This window comes from Verruconis gallopava (assembly GCF_000836295.1).
Source record: "Verruconis gallopava strain CBS 43764 unplaced genomic scaffold supercont1.2, whole genome shotgun sequence".
Classification (NCBI taxonomy): domain Eukaryota; kingdom Fungi; phylum Ascomycota; class Dothideomycetes; order Venturiales; family Sympoventuriaceae; genus Verruconis; species Verruconis gallopava.
In genome coordinates this window covers 469327-484370 of record NW_015622138.1, presented here as the reverse complement: position 1 = coordinate 484370, position 15044 = coordinate 469327, and the positions used below count along the sequence as shown (strand labels likewise).

At 53.8% G+C, this 15044-nt stretch overlaps 5 protein-coding genes across 5 annotated transcripts; 2 read left to right on the top strand and 3 right to left on the bottom strand.

Annotated features, from left to right (window-relative positions):
• Nucleotides 1-74: 74 nt before the first annotated feature.
• PV09_00665 (uncharacterized protein) lies at nucleotides 75-3932 on the bottom strand. The gene is made up of 3 exons (XM_016353438.1): nucleotides 3639-3932; nucleotides 3366-3562; nucleotides 75-3304 (listed from the first exon to the last, which is right to left on the bottom strand). The coding sequence occupies exons 1-3, from the start codon at nucleotides 3887-3889 to the stop codon at nucleotides 225-227; spliced, it is 3528 nt and encodes a 1175-aa protein (XP_016218591.1). The 5' UTR covers nucleotides 3890-3932; the 3' UTR covers nucleotides 75-224.
• Nucleotides 3933-4632: 700 nt separating this feature from the next.
• Nucleotides 4633-8144, top strand: PV09_00664 (uncharacterized protein). The gene is made up of 3 exons (XM_016353437.1): nucleotides 4633-5283; nucleotides 5372-6579; nucleotides 6732-8144. Exons 1-3 carry the CDS (start codon nucleotides 5104-5106, stop codon nucleotides 7744-7746), a joined length of 2403 nt encoding a protein of 800 aa, XP_016218590.1. The 5' UTR covers nucleotides 4633-5103; the 3' UTR covers nucleotides 7747-8144.
• On the bottom strand, nucleotides 7900-11226 carry PV09_00663 (uncharacterized protein). Its single transcript, XM_016353436.1, has 5 exons — nucleotides 10791-11226; nucleotides 10190-10496; nucleotides 9797-10110; nucleotides 9192-9729; nucleotides 7900-9106 (listed from the first exon to the last, which is right to left on the bottom strand). Exons 1-5 carry the CDS (start codon nucleotides 10832-10834, stop codon nucleotides 8666-8668), a joined length of 1644 nt encoding a protein of 547 aa, XP_016218589.1. The 5' UTR covers nucleotides 10835-11226; the 3' UTR covers nucleotides 7900-8665.
• Nucleotides 11227-11609: 383 nt separating this feature from the next.
• PV09_00662 (uncharacterized protein) lies at nucleotides 11610-14397 on the top strand. The gene is made up of 4 exons (XM_016353435.1): nucleotides 11610-12824; nucleotides 13007-13270; nucleotides 13372-13567; nucleotides 13659-14397. The coding sequence occupies exons 1-4, from the start codon at nucleotides 12635-12637 to the stop codon at nucleotides 14179-14181; spliced, it is 1173 nt and encodes a 390-aa protein (XP_016218588.1). The 5' UTR covers nucleotides 11610-12634; the 3' UTR covers nucleotides 14182-14397.
• On the bottom strand, nucleotides 14139-15021 carry PV09_00661 (uncharacterized protein). The gene is made up of 3 exons (XM_016353434.1): nucleotides 14843-15021; nucleotides 14597-14779; nucleotides 14139-14542 (listed from the first exon to the last, which is right to left on the bottom strand). The coding sequence occupies exons 1-3, from the start codon at nucleotides 14863-14865 to the stop codon at nucleotides 14491-14493; spliced, it is 258 nt and encodes an 85-aa protein (XP_016218587.1). The 5' UTR covers nucleotides 14866-15021; the 3' UTR covers nucleotides 14139-14490.
• Between the last annotated feature and the right edge of the window lie 23 nt (nucleotides 15022-15044).

Sequence of the window (15044 nt, the reverse complement as noted above, 5' to 3'; positions counted from 1 at the left end):
GAATTAAAACAGATTCACGAAAATCCGCAGTCGTTAGCTTCTAAGCTCACACGTATTGAGCACTTGTTTGTAAGTTATTCGACCTCAATTCTGACAAGGCTTCAGAGCATAAAGCTAGGAATGAACATGTGGACGTGCCTAATCATCTACATTCCCATTAGGAATAAACAAACATGTGTATATTTCATCACTATTTATAGCCGTGCAGTAAGAACTATTACTCCTTACTGAGCGGAGGTCATAGCGGGAACTCCAGGACCAACTTCCTCTTCTATCTCAACCTCGTCCTCATCCCGCTCGCTCTCCTGCATGCTGGGTGCTTTATCTCCCTTCCTGCGGCCCGTCAAACTCCTACGAAAGCTGAACGGTTCCTTTTTCGCCTCCTTCCCAGCGCTAGTTGTGCCAATCAAGGGACTCAAGCCACTGGCGGTCTTACCCTCCTCGTCGGTCTCGTCTGGTGTTCCGCCAATCAACTCGGCTGACGTCGATGCCAGTGCAGGGCCCTTTTTAGCTGAAAAGCGAGACTTGCCTTCCTTCGTGAAGCTAGGAAATTGGAACATAGTTGCGGACGACTTGCGACTGAGTTTCTGCATGAAAGTCTCTTTCGGTGTCATTTCGCTCGCACGAGACGGCGTGCGTTCTAGCGAGGTTCGTGGCTCAGAAGCGGTGTCAAAAGTCGAGATCGAAGGGGCCCCATCCTTGGAGAAACGACCATCAGGTGGAGACAGGTCGTTCGCATCATGAGAAGACGGAGGATTAGGCGACGATGGCTCGAGCAAGGTTGGGCTCGCGCTTCGTGAATCCTTCTCTTTGGGGGGCTCCTTCTTATTTTTGCCCTTTTTGGGCTTCTCTACGCTGTCGCCAGCTTCATCGCCCGGCTTCTTCTCCCGATTAAAGATGGAAATTTTGAAGCTCGGTGCATTGGGATTCAGCTTTGTCTTGTCGGCTGAGTTGGTCGATACTTGAGACGCTGGTCGCGTACCGATTGGTGCGAGCTTTGCTTCGCGTCGTCTAGGAGGTGCTAAGTTTGGATCTGGATCTGGAAGCGAATCATCCACTACAAAGCCATGAGCTGAACCATGAACAGATGGCCGTCGTGAAGGGTGACGTGACCATGAGCTCGCGGCTGCCAGCCCCCATTCAGCACCAATATTTCGTGGACCAAATGGATCACCGGGAGCGCCCCATCCAAAACGGGATGAGCCATCAGCAGAAGGTTTCGGCAGTTGGTGCTCAGAAGAAGCCGTCGAGCCCGGTCGAGGCGAGCTCGGCGAGTCCTCAATCTTCGGTCCAAAGATGCCGAAACGCTTCCGTGGTGCGGGGAGGGACTCGCCCACGGATTCCTTATTAGCGCTTCTCGAGAACGTGTTTTGCAGCTGGTCTCTCCAGGTGCCACCTGAGTGACTGCCACGGCGTCGGGTAGCCGCGCTACCAATGTCAGCAAGATCTTGTCGAGGGAATGACTGGCTTTCAGAATGCTTCAAAGTTCCTAAGGGAGGGCCCTCATCGGATGTAGTCTTTCCTCTTTGCCGGTTGAAGCCAAATATATGCGCAAACTTTGTGGTTGTATTTCCAATCATGGTGCTTGCTGGTCTCATCGAACTGGTGTTTGACCTCACCGAACGTCTGTCGCTATCAAACACGTGCTCAGAATTGAAGTTGAACGGAAGATGTGTCGAGCTTTCTCTAGGGCTGGCAAAGACACTTGGTGAACGACTTGGATTTGAATCAGGCGAAGCAGGATCTTTGTTGACATGCTCTAGGGTTTGGGGTGCACCCAGCCCTGGTAGCGCATGGGATGCCATGGGTGAATCTCTCGAACTAGCAGAGGCCACGCTGTTAAGCCTAGAAGGTTCATCGTCGCCCAGTAATCCGGATGGAAGCAGAGCACCCGCGATTGAGGGGCTCGTAGGGCCTCCACCGGTGAGCTGGTCGACCTGTTCCTGGGTCATGCCAGCGGTAATGTCATGGGCCATCGGAGCGCCGTTCATCATGTTAAAGAAGGGGGACACAGAGGCAAATGCTGGAGATATGCTCGACACGGCAGCGCTATACGGCGGGGGGCTGGACATCTCAAATGGCGAGCTCTGCGGGTTTAGCTCTGTGTTGCGTAGGCTCATGGTGCGCGATCTGCGATTGCTGTCGCGGCGGCGAGGGGGCGCGAAGTCCATGCTGGGCACGTTGATAGGTATAAATAGATGCGGTTCAGCCTCCCTTTTCCGTTCCCATTCTTGCTGGCGAAGTTGCGCGTGCATGGCGAAGTGGCGAGCGGCTTCGAGCTGCTGGTGCGCACGAGTGTAGTAGTTCTGCAACTGCTGCAAGCGCACCGCCCATTCCGCATCGCTGCCTTGTCTCGTCGGTGCCGGTGCGCGAATATCGTCGGCAACTTCCTGATCCAGGCGGTCCCTCTGATTCTGCAATTGCTTGACCTCGCTACGCGCCTTCCTCACCTCCTCCTCCATCGCCTTATTCGCGGCCGTCTGGTCGGCCAGCTCTTTCCGCAGCCGCTCGAGCTCGTTGTCCGCCTCCTGTCGCGCAAGCACCTTCTTCTCCAGCAGTTGCGCGGCATCGGCACGGAGCGTGACCATCTCGCTCTCCCATTTCTTGATGTCATCGCGAAGCTTCTGGCGCTCGTCTTGCTTTGCCTGCAGACGCCTCTCTGCTGCCTGGCGCTTAGATTGCGCGGAGCTATTCTGGCCTGAAAGGTCTGCGACTTGCTTTTTCAGCGCCTTCGACGCGCCTTCCTTGTCTGTGACGGCTTGTTTGAGCTCGCTCCTCGATAGATTCAAAGCCCCTTGCTGATCCTGAAACTCCTCGTCCTCCCTTGTGATGTCCTCTTTTGCAGCTTCGATCTCTTGGTTCAGCTTGTCCAGCTTGGCGGTCAGCTCACGTACCGTCTCCTCACCCTCGTCCGCCTCTTGTGCGGCATGACCCGGCTCTTGATTTGCAGCCGCTGAGATCCGCCGCGCACCCGTGCTCTTCCTGTGCTGAGAAATGCTGCCGCTGTGCTCTCGATTTACTGTCGGAGGCGTGGCTTGTTGAGCGGAAGTGTCGCCAAGCAACTTGTATGAGCGGACCGACGGCACCCCTTCTTCGACCTTGGCAGGCTCGTCCGGAGTGTGATCGATGCCGTCTCGCTTGCGGAAAAAGTCTTGCGAAGAGGCGCTTCTCGTCTGAACATGTATCGGCTCGCTTTGTGTTGAAAAGTTGAGCGAGTTGCTTGCGACAACGCGGATGATGTAGTTTGTGGACGGTTTTAGATCCGTGACGGCAATCAAGGTTTCGAGAGGAGACAATTCGCTGACTGCGCGTATGAGTAAGCATGTTGCACGGAGACCTTACGGTAATATCGGGGGAGTCCATACCGTTGATGCCATTAACGAAAAGCGCGTACTTCATTCCCGACGACTTTTGCAGGTCGGGTGCCTTCCAGTTCAAAATGACTCCGTCGGCCTTGATACCGTGGAGAGCCAACACCGGGGTCGAAGGGACCTCAATACCAAGAAGATCTATTAGAATCTGTGAAGGCTTCGACAACACATTGTAGCCTCGCAGAGTCAACCTGCAGCGGCGCGCACAGTCAGCACAGTCGAACACAAGCCGGGCGTGACAGCAACACAAAGGACGGTCAAACGCACCATCCCAGCGCAGAGAAGATAGCGATTGTGCTGAAGTTGCTTAGCACGAACGCGATGAAGCGCTCCATCTCGGACAACCTTGTGCCAGAGGGAGGGAGCAGCGGGTGAAGGAGCAAAAGCGACTCGTCACGGCGAAGCAGCAGCGGCGCTGCCGCCTCCATGGATGAAGTCTTGTGCGAAAGATAGATGGCGAGCGAGAAGGCCAGCGCCGCAAGGATTATACTAGAAGGTGAGACATGAAGACGGGACATGAGTGGGCGTTGAGAGGATAGACGAGGATTTATGCACAGCAGCAGTCCAAGCGGGTAGACTGCAAGTGCGATGCGTTAGTTTGGTGTAGGTGGTGCCAAGCCGACGAGAGCTGACCGGGGTGGGATGGGAGAGGCTGGAAGGTCGTGCGACGCCTGAAAATCTTGAGAGGCCTGTGAATGGCGGGAGACGACCGAAACGCGCAGGAGGAAGAGCAGCAGGAGAGCGCCCGGAAGAGTGGAACGGGCGGAGGGATTGCGGGGGGGGACCTGCCAAAAGCTAGGGGGTACTCCCCTAGGCCCAACCAGTGTCTGTCCCCTCATCGTCGTCGTGCGCCCTTGGCTCACGTTCACGTATCGACATCAATACGATCTCCCCCCAAAAAATAAAAGTAAATGTGAAAAATTAGGGGCAGAATGGAAAGAGACAAAAATTTGCAAGCGTGCATTGCAAAACGGCGCAGACGCGAATGTTTTCATGAGCGTCTTTTACACCCCAGTGGCAGTACTCTCTATCTGAACTCGCTCATCAACTCATCTGTCGACGCTGCCCGCAGCAATTCAATTGCACAGAATCACGCTGACAGTGCGCGTTCTGCTGCCTCAACTGAGGCCGTCTCGTTCGCGCTCTTCGTGAGTTCGCCGTGCGCGCTGCGGCACGTCCAAGTCGCCAGTCAGCGATGGCGTTGGTCACGTTCACATGGGCGTGCTCGGATGCCCGCACCGGTGACGCCCGTCCGCAATGCCCAACGTCAGTTCAACCAGGATCAATCCCACCAGCTCATCCGTTCGCTACCTTCTCTTTCCTCTCACTCTCTGTGCTGTATCTTCACATGTGCTGCTGCAGTCTGTGGTGGAGTCACGGTCCTTTTCTCGCTCTCTGTCGTGCTTCTTCTTCCCTTACGTCCTCGTAACGTCACCTTCGCTTTCGCCGAGCCCGAACCCATTCGTATACCATTTTGCGCCCCAGCGTCGGTTGGTCATCGCTCCTCTACCTCTCCCACGCACGGTTGAGCCCCGGTTACTCTTATCCCTTGCCGTTGTCTTCTCCATACACTGCCGCAGGAACGCACAATAGTGGCCTTCCTCTTCTTGTGCCTGTTGTTTGTTCTAGTACTTCCTTCTAGTCGCCCCGTCTTCGCCTCCCTTCCCCTGCTTCCGCAACTGCGTACCACGCCTCGCGCTGCTGCTCCCGTGGAGCCCGGCAGCAGTCCGCCATGAATATCATCCGCTCGACGTACGGCTCTATCAAGCAGACGTACAACAGTATAAATCCCGCCACGCTCAGCGGAGCCATCGACGTCATTGTCGTCGAGCACGACGATGGCACTCTTGCTTGCTCGCCCTTCCATGTGCGCTTCGGCAAATACCAGATTCTGAGACCTTCAGACAAGAAGGTAAGAGAACATCTCGTGCGGCTTTGTGATTCCGCATGCTGGCAGCGGCATTGCTTTGCGTGAATACCCGCTAACCTCGGCATAATAGGTTGAATTCACAGTCAACGATGTCAAGACAAATCTGCCCATGAAGCTGGGCGAGGGCGGCGAGGCTTTCTTTGTGTTCGAAACCAATGAGAGGATACCAGAGGATCTGCAGACATCACCGCTTGTATCCCCTGAGACAAGTCCTCAGCCACTTCCAGCTGAAAAATCACCTAGTCTGCATCTTCCCGAACCGGAGCCGCTAGATCTTGCGAGGGACACGCGGAGAGCGAGAAGCACTTCACCGGACAAAGACAGGTCGTCGCTGTCCCAAAGCGATGACGCTGCAGATCGGAATGCGCTGGCGGTTACGGGTCAACCAGTAGCGGCACCGCAGCAGAGACAGTCTGTTTCGGGAGAGTGGCCTGGTGGAACAAACCCGCGAGATTCGAACACCCGATCGGCTACAGATGAGACTCTTGACAAGAGACGCACGTCGATAGTGCACCAGCTTGGAAAAAAAGATTCATTGGCTTCCGAAATCGATAACAAATCCTCGGAGGGGATGGACGCAGAGCGACGGTCGTCTCAGGAAGCTGTTCTCAAAGCGACTGCATTGTCGAAGAGATTGTGGAGCGCCAATATTGCCTCCAAAGTCACAGAGGATGGCGATCTTATGCTAGACATGTCGGGTTACGGCGACTCTGATGGGGATGCGATCAGAGTAGAGGCCCTCGCGCGCAGAGTACTGGCGGAAGAGTTATCGGAAGAGGAAGCTGGAAACTACGATATTGGCTCGCGCATCGGATTAGACGAGTCAGGAAATATCTGGGTGTATCACAGCGAGGAGGCGAAGGCCGCAGCAGATAGAAGAGCCGGGTTGCAAGCATTGAAATACTCAGCTGCGATACGATCATTCGACGCGATCTCAGACCCTGGCTATCACAGTGATGAAGATGCACGTAGCGGAATAGGTGCTGTAGAAACACATCAAGTTGATTCAGCAAATCGCATTCGTCGCGATTCGGACAGCGCCGTAGGTGTCTCAACACCGCCGGACTCGCCCACTCTCGACAGCACCACCCACAGCCAGACAAAGAGTTACGCAAAGACGCTAAGATTGACGAGCGACCAGCTCAAGCAACTAAATCTTAAGCCAGGCGCCAACCCAATGACATTCACTGTCAATAAGAGCACGTGTCCTGCATATCTGTACCTTTGGAGACACGACGTCCCGATTGTCATCTCGGATATTGATGGCACAATCACTAAGTATGCTTTCATTTCCATTTTTCCCGTGCTGAGAGAGCTTGGTAGATGCGTAGCAGACCTCTTCGGGAATCTCGCAGTCCAACTCTACCTGCAGGATTTGCCCTCTTTTACGTGCCATAACAAGGACGAAAATGCTAATTGCGAATTCATAGATCTGATGCTCTTGGACATCTTTTCAACGCAATTGGACGTGACTGGACGCATGCGGGAGTAGCAAAGCTATACACAGACATTGCCAACAATGGGTATAACCTCCTGTATCTCACATCGCGATCTGTAGGACAAGCCGACATGACACGAAACTACTTGAACGGTGTTGTTCAAGAAGGCTACCGGTTACCACGCGGGGCTGTGATAATGAGTCCAGATCGCACGTATGCAGCTCTACGGCGAGAGGTGTATCTCCGGAAGCCCGAAGTCTTCAAAATGGCCTGCCTGCGGGACATCATGTCGCTATTTCAGCCTCCGGGCATGGAAAACCAGTCAAGGCCACGCACTCCGTTTTATGCTGGCTTCGGAAATCGCATTACAGACGCCATGAGCTACCGCAGCGTCAGTATCCCCTCGACTCGCATCTTCACCATCAACTCCAACGCCGAGGTCTCAATGCACCTCCTTGCGTCGGACCAATACCGCACAAGCTACGTCACGATGCGCGAGCTAGTCGACCACTATTTCCCCCCGGTGGGGCTGCTAGTCAAGGAGGGTGGCGAAGAATACACTGACTTCAATTACTGGCGCGATCGACCTCTCGATATCGACGAGTTTTCCGCCAGTGAAAGCGGCAGCGAGTACGATGAAGAGGACGGTGACCACTACCGACCCAGTATCGACGAGTCTGTGCGCAGTGACGACGGCACGGCGGAGGACATGGACGCGAGCTTCTATTCGCAGGGTAGCACGGACGAGAATCTGCCAGACGCGGAGGAAGGCATGGAGCCCGGCCTTGAAGGCTCGATGATCTTGGATGAGGACGAGGGAAGCGTGTTGACGGGGGAACCGGAGGAACTCGAAATCGACGATCCCACCAACAAGCTCGGAGCGTTGAACCTGGCTGCAGAGACGACACCGCACGTGAGGGCTGTGGACGACGTCCGGGAGGACGGCGAGCTCGGACATCTTTCCAAGGTGCTTAGCTCGCCGGAACGAAAGAGCACGACCATTTGAGAGCGACCGGCTTTGGCTGTTCTGTATCGAAGGCACCTGAGCGTTCTGGTTCTAGTTCTCCCCCCACCCCTTTCTACCCCCTTTGTTCTCGATCTCGTACGAATTTTTATGTCATATTGCTGCAGGCATCGGGACGGTGTTTTAGGCTCTTTTTTTTTTTCGGCCAATCTTTTTGGTGTGTACGGCATTTGAGCGCGGGGCGACAGACATGCGGACTGACGCCTTTTTCTGTTATCTTCCCCACGCCTCTGCATAAAGAGCGCGCTGTGATGCTTTCTTTTTTTCTTGCATCTGTGGGCGTGTACAATAGATGGAAAGCTGTAATGCAATAATCTGTCCATGGTCCTTTTGTCCCGCTCCTCTGACCAGCGCACACAATACCGTGGATTCAAACCCCCTCCCCCACCAGGATACTTGAAGAACGGCGAAAGCTTCCCTACCTCTGTGGGAGGTCAAAAAACCAAATGGACGCATCAATGCTTTTGAGACTTGGCCGTCTTCTGATGACTCGTAGGTAACCAATAAAGGCTAACGCAATCAGATTCTCAGCGCATTAAACGCTGGTCTTTGGCATAAGTTTTTAGTGGAGAATCAACATACTTCCAATGCACAGTTTATGATAATTGCTCGCTCCCAGGACTAGAAGCTGTTTAGGGGTATCCAACCCATAATAACCATGCGTGGAAAAATGAGCGAGAACCGAAGAATGTAGACTATACACGTACAAATATCGACGGTCAAAAAGAACCCCTACGACACACACGGTACTTATACACAATGACCTGCCCAAGAATCTTTCGGTTTTCTCCCAATGGTGTCGAGCTTTCCATCGCAAGCCCTTGGTGTTCCAAACGTTCTTGTGGAATGAGAACAGCGGCACATCCATCTGCTAGTCGGAAAAGGTGGGATGTTGATGTATTCAACCAGCATGCTCAACGATCTCGGTCACAAGCTTACCGTCCTTTACGTAGCTCCTGAATTGCTCCGGTACAGGAGCCTCAACATAATCATCATCCTCGTTCTGTGGAGGCAAGTTGACATTGACACTGGTACACTTGCTGGTAAAGATATCCGTGTTGAGCGAGTCCTTGCTCAAGTAGATCTGCGCACCATCGACCTGGTCAAGCAGAATGGTTGGGACCGTCTCCAGAATCTGGATGGCGAAGGAAGGGCATTTGATGACATCAACGGAGCTAACAAGTGAGTCGAGGATAAGCGAAGTCTTGGATGAGTTGTCGATGGAAATAGCGTTCGCCTTGCCATGAATACGCAATGTCGTGCCCTTGCACTTGGTTATAAGAATCGAATGATTAATCTCGGCTTCGATTTCGATTGGTGCCGAAGGCGATTCAAAATTTTCCTGTCAGGGATTGGTCAGTCCACATACAGTATTGTTGCGATCGTTGCAACTTAGAGCTGAGTAAGAAGGAGATAAAGCAACGTACAATGATCCATTTGTTGCCGTCCAGCTCCTTTTTCGGTGGTTTTTTAGTGCGCAAGCTTTCCGGCTTCGGCTTCTTGCCTGGAGGCGCTGGGGACACTCCTCGTCCAGCGGATGAGGAGCTGTCGCTTCGCTGAGGTACTGTCGAACCAGCACGCAAGGATGGATTCTTGTGAGTCATCTGTGACGGGTCGACCTTCCTCAGACCAGCTGTAACCGATTCACCCCGATTAAGATCTGCAAAGACGGCACCCATATCGGCCTGGGCCCTGTTGGACTTGGCCGCGGGTGGAGGAGGCAGGCTGCCCGGCGGTGGCGGAGGGCCAGGAGGAGGGGGAATGCTTCCACCTGAAGGCATTGGCGGGGGAGGCGGAGGCACGGATAAGGTTATCTCACCGGATTGGATGTCCTTAAGAGCCTGAGCTGCGTCGACGCCTTGGGGATTCCATTGCACGCCCTTAGGATGACTTTGCTTGATGTACGAGACCAGCGAGCGCATGAGCTTATAAAATGACTTTACCCACTCCACTTGAGCCTCGTCCCTGCCAAACTTCGTCAGTCTTTGTCGTATTTACGCGCAAATATCACGCGCCAGATGGAGAGCCATACGTGTCCTTGTACTTCTTCAGCACCTTGTTGCCATACATCTGGGCACCGCCAAACAACTCGCTCACCCAGTCTGCCGGTTTGAAATCAATGGTGACCCAGGCGAGAGCCCCGACGCCATCTGCGACCATAGCCAGCCCATCCGCTACAGGGCTCGCTCGGTTGCTCTGCCGTATGTCGTCAACCTTGGTCATGTGCAACTGCAGGTCCTTCAGTGTGTCCATGTACGTCTGCGAGGTCACATCCGGTTTTTTCGCCTTGGTGGTGACGAGCAAGAACTGTCGGAGGGCTTCGAAAGCCTTGACCACGGAGTCGGACTGTGTACCAGTTGCAGCTTGTCAGCTGTGTCCATTCCACGTGCTGGATATCAATCATGGCGTGTGTCAAATTGCGTACCTGTTCTCCCAGAAGTCCACCTATTGCCGGCGATTTGGACAGCTCATGGTATGCCTTCAGATCGGGCTTGATCAAGTTGTCAAACTCTTCCACGATTGCCGGCAATTCCTCCTTTGGTGCGGCAGCAACTGGAGTTGGGGCCTGGGTGATATTCGCAGTCGAGGTAGACGTGTGGCTGCCGACGGTGCCTGCGGCTGCTATGCCGGATGCAAGCACGCCGTTCGCAGTCGCATCCTGACTCTTCTCAATCTGTCCTTCGAACGCGGAAGACGCAATGTCCTCCAACCTCGATGTCGCTGCCTCGAGCCTACGCACCAGCCGTGTTAGCACATGATCATCGGATGCCGCAAGCTGCACGGGCTTCTGCAGCGCTGAGAGTCTCTTGGCGGTTGAGGGCGATGCGGGAGCAGTCGAAGAAGGAGCGTCGGGTAAAGCAGAAGCATCGGAAGCACCTGCATATGTCGCCATTGGGGCTGCCGCTTTCGTCATGGTCAATGGGGCAAGTGCTATGTTGGGTCGGTGTACGTGATTGCGGAAAGAGCAAATGGCAGTCGTCACAGAGGAAGGAACGGGGAAAGAGCAGCGATGCCGTCATGCGTACCGTTTTATCAGGGTCGTCAGGTTGTGCATATTATTTGTCGCCATGATGTAGTACAAGCTGCGAGGCTCGTCGGAAGGGTGCGCCGAACGCAAGGGGGAGAGGAGGGTCGGATCGTTGAGCTTGACGTATGGTAGGTCCTGGATGTACAGGAGTATGGTGCGTTGGCCGAATTGTAGGGATTGGGAAAGCAGCGCAGCTCACTCAAAATGGATTCGTTTGAGGTGAGCGGAAAGAAGGAAGAGATAGATCAGAGAATGAAGAAGATCGAGCAAGCATGCAACACAGGCCACGAAGGGAGGACGCGTACGGGTGCGAGTGGTGATGACACTACACAGGTAAGACAATGTTTCTCCAGGCAGACAGAGATGGATGATGGAAGCAGACTAGTACCGCTGAGTCCCTAAGTCGTTACTACAGAGTGCTCCGTCCAGAGTTCCCCTAACGGAAAACAGCACAGCACGCCGCAGGACACAGGCTGGGAGAGGGCAAGCGTCCGTGCGGCGCTGGCGGCCTTGGCATTCTGCTCGCAGATCCCAACCACTCACGTGACCTGCGGACTGTCCGTCTCTTTGATGCCTGAGGAGGGGAGGCGTGGATGCCTCGCACAGAGCCGTCCTGCATTGAATAATGCACGACTTGTGCAAAGTGGAGCCCACGGAGCGCCAACCCTGCGCTAACCCTTCTTGTGTCTTTCTGTGCAGTGGCCAGACACCTGCCACGAACTTACTCAGCCCCCTTGCCTCGTTGATCACACTCTGATAATTCTATTATTAAAGAATCCGCGTGCTCGAGTATCTGACTTTCATCCTCAACCAGAGCCAAGCTTTGATTTCACCTCGTGCCCAGCTCTTTTCGTCCTCCTCTTCCGTTCCCAAGCTTTTTTCCTTTTCCCCTCCCTGTAGCTAGTCCCGACTCTTCTACTCCCCGCCGCGCTGTACCCGCCCATTCCTGCACCCGCTCATGCACTCGGCGCGCTGATCCAATCCGGTCCATACCAAGACTTCTTTTTTCTTCTCCCTGACCCCAATGACGTGCTAACCCGCCGTCGGGCAATCTCTTGGTTGTTACGTTTGCTCATCGCCATCGTGGGAGCAAATGCTCATCCCACGACGAGCCAGCCAGTCGGCTACTCAGCGAATTGCCGATCAGCTCTGCGTCAATCTGCCTTTGCCTGTGACCGCGACACATTTGTCATGACCTGTCGTCTTCGTTGGGTCACGCTCCCGCGCGTAGCCCATCCCTCACTGCAAACCATGCTGTGCTGGATCTGACGGGCTCCAGAAGCGATTCCCAAATCATATCGAGTTTCCAGCCAAATGATGCGGCTTCTGCCACTCCATTGTCAAGGCGGTGATTGCTGGCTGCCACCCGTCCGCCTGTTACTGTCTCTTGCGGCTGCTCTTACGCCCCCGTCGCGGCCGGAACCAGCCCATACCATGTCCCAGACTATCAACTGCCGCCGACGCCACATTCCCCGTCCATAACTTGTTTGACTTGAAAAGCTATCGGCATTCCCTATCCTTTCGTCTCTCTGCTCGCATTTTCCGGCCGGAGAATGCCTCATGAGGTCGCATTGGGGTCCTCTTTTTCGTATGCACCCTTTTGCGAAACGGCCAAAACGGTCCAACACATGCGAGTTGGGAAGGTACTTGTTCATTCGCGGCGTCGCCATCCCAAGAACCCATAAATACAAACTTGCGGCTGAGAACATCTACTTCGTTCCTATTATTAAGGCTTCCGTGATTTTTTCTTAAAAAAAAACAAGATCCATTTGCGACCACAACTGTTGCGATCACTACTTCTGCTACAAAAATAACCACGAGCCAAACTGCCGCCTTTGAGCCATGGCTGCTCCCACTGACATGGTCATGGATGTGGATAGACCAAATCCTCGACTCAATGGCGGCAGTCCGAGAAACTATCTCCAAAATGGGAGTCCTGGAAGCCCTTACAATGGCAGCCCGCGCAGCATGCACAACGGCAGCCCTCGGAGAATGGGTTTAGATTTTGTCACCTTGGGCATGTTCATAATAGGTGCGTTCCAAGTTTGTATCTAATTCACATGGATCGCCGAATCACCCAGCACTTCAGTTGTGCCTTCAACAATCGTAATTTTTTCCCCCTTTGATTCGCAATTCGTCTTCCATGAACTGTGAAAACAGTATACAGCACGAAGAAGAGAAACAATGGCTAACATGTCATTTCCCGTCCTGCAGATGAAATACATTTTCCACCACCACAACCTGCGGTACAAAACATTCCTGGCGGCGCAGGATCCTTCTCGGCGCTTGGGGCTCGAATATTCTCTTCGCCGCCTGTCTTGTCAAGAGCAGTGGGCTGGATTGTGGATTGTGGCTCGGATTTCCCACCAGCACTACGGCATTATCTCACTGAGTGGGAGACGTACTGCTTGATGCGCGAGACACCCGACCGGTTAACAACAAGAGGACTGAACGAGTACGGTGAGCACGATTTCAGAGGTTAGTTCTGCTTTCCGCCCTCGAAGTTGCCGAAAGTTCAAAGAACATCCATCATGATGAGGTTACAAATGGGATATAAGGGAGATATTGACTTTAGGAAGCTTTCAGATATCTGACCCCGAAACGACGACTGGAATTCACCGATCTGATGCCTGAAATGCTGTTATCTAAGAGCTTTCATCTGATATGCTCGCCGTCGAGGTGTATAGAGCAAGTTGAAGGAATACTACGGCGGAGAAGTCGGGAACTCGGCGTCGATGTGTCGAAGCGACCCCTATTCATATGGGAACCTGTACCGTAAGTTTTCTTTGTCCCTTTATCTCATGCTATGTGGCATGGTTCTTCCAGCTAGTATTGTGAAGACTATATTAACAACTCGCCACCACAGTGATTTGTGCACTCCCTCTCAGTTGGACGTAGCACGCCAGGCACTACGGAACGTTGAAGTCGTTTCCCCAAATCACATGGAACTGTGCGCCTTCTTCGGAATCTCTGGGTCCCTGCCCGACAGCGGTGCCGTCGACCGCAACATGGTCGAACGATGCGCCGACGAGTGGCTCTCCTCCGGAATCGGCGTCGAGGACGGTCCAGGCGCCATCGTCGTCAGGGCTGGTAGAGAGGGATGTTACATCGCTACGCGAAAGCAGTCGTGCTGGTTACCAGCCTATCACCAGTCCCCAGAAAAAGTGAAGGATCCAACGGGAGGCGGTAATACGTTTCTGGGCGGTCTAGCTGTCGCCCTTGCAAGGGATAAGAGTCTGGTTGAAGCGGCGATTTGGGGCACCGTCGCCGCGAGCTTTGCGATTGAACAGATCGGCATGCCAATCCGGACGGTAGGACAAGACGGGAAAGAGCGCTGGAACGGAGATCGTGTTGCGGAACGTTTAGAATTATATCTACAGAGGTTGTGAATACGTGGTGCACATCCGCATGAGAGATTATGGTGGGAAAAGCGAACATTTTGTTTTTGTGAATGGGGCACTACTGCTGCTGATTGAGCTGATGGTCGGGATTCTATATACATACGTAGCAGTTGCCTCGCCATCCTCTCCTCGTAGACTTCTAAGGTTTAGTAGACGACTTGCCCAGATATACCCCTCCAATGAAAGACAACATCATAATCAACACCCATCTTGCATAGAAGCGGCAGTTGCGTCAATCTATTGGCCTAGGAAATCGACTCCCGGCCTCTGTCCTTTCAATTGTCCTCCCACGAGCCATCACGAACTGTCCTTTTGGGCGGCCTCATGCTCTCTTATCTGCTTCGACCAGCTACAAATCGTTAGAAAGCACCTCCGTGAATCACAAATTGTGTCTGCGACGCACTATCTGCTCGGGTAGAATCGCCCCGGCTCGGGCATCCGCGGTCTCCTCTCGATGTTGGCACTGATGTTGAACAAGATAGCGCTGATGCCAAACAGCACAGCACCAGCGATGAGTGTGTTACTCTTCCAGTTGGACGGCTGAGAATACCAGCCACCGGCCGGCGACCAGACATGCTTTGGGTATCTGTTCAGCTAGGTGGTCAGTCATGGACATGCCTCGAAGGCGAGGGAGGGAGTTTCCACAGACGGGATTTTGCCACCGCCGCCCATCTTGAAAATGCAGATCAGGAAGTGGCCGGATGTAGATAGAGAATATGACGGCGTCAGAAGATGTTTGGGCCGTACGTCCACAGCAATTGAGGCGTAGAAGGGAATGGGGAAGCAGCTGGCTCTGGGTTGTCGTAGCAAATGGATTGGTCCGTGCGCGGACGTCGAACCTGCGGAAGGTC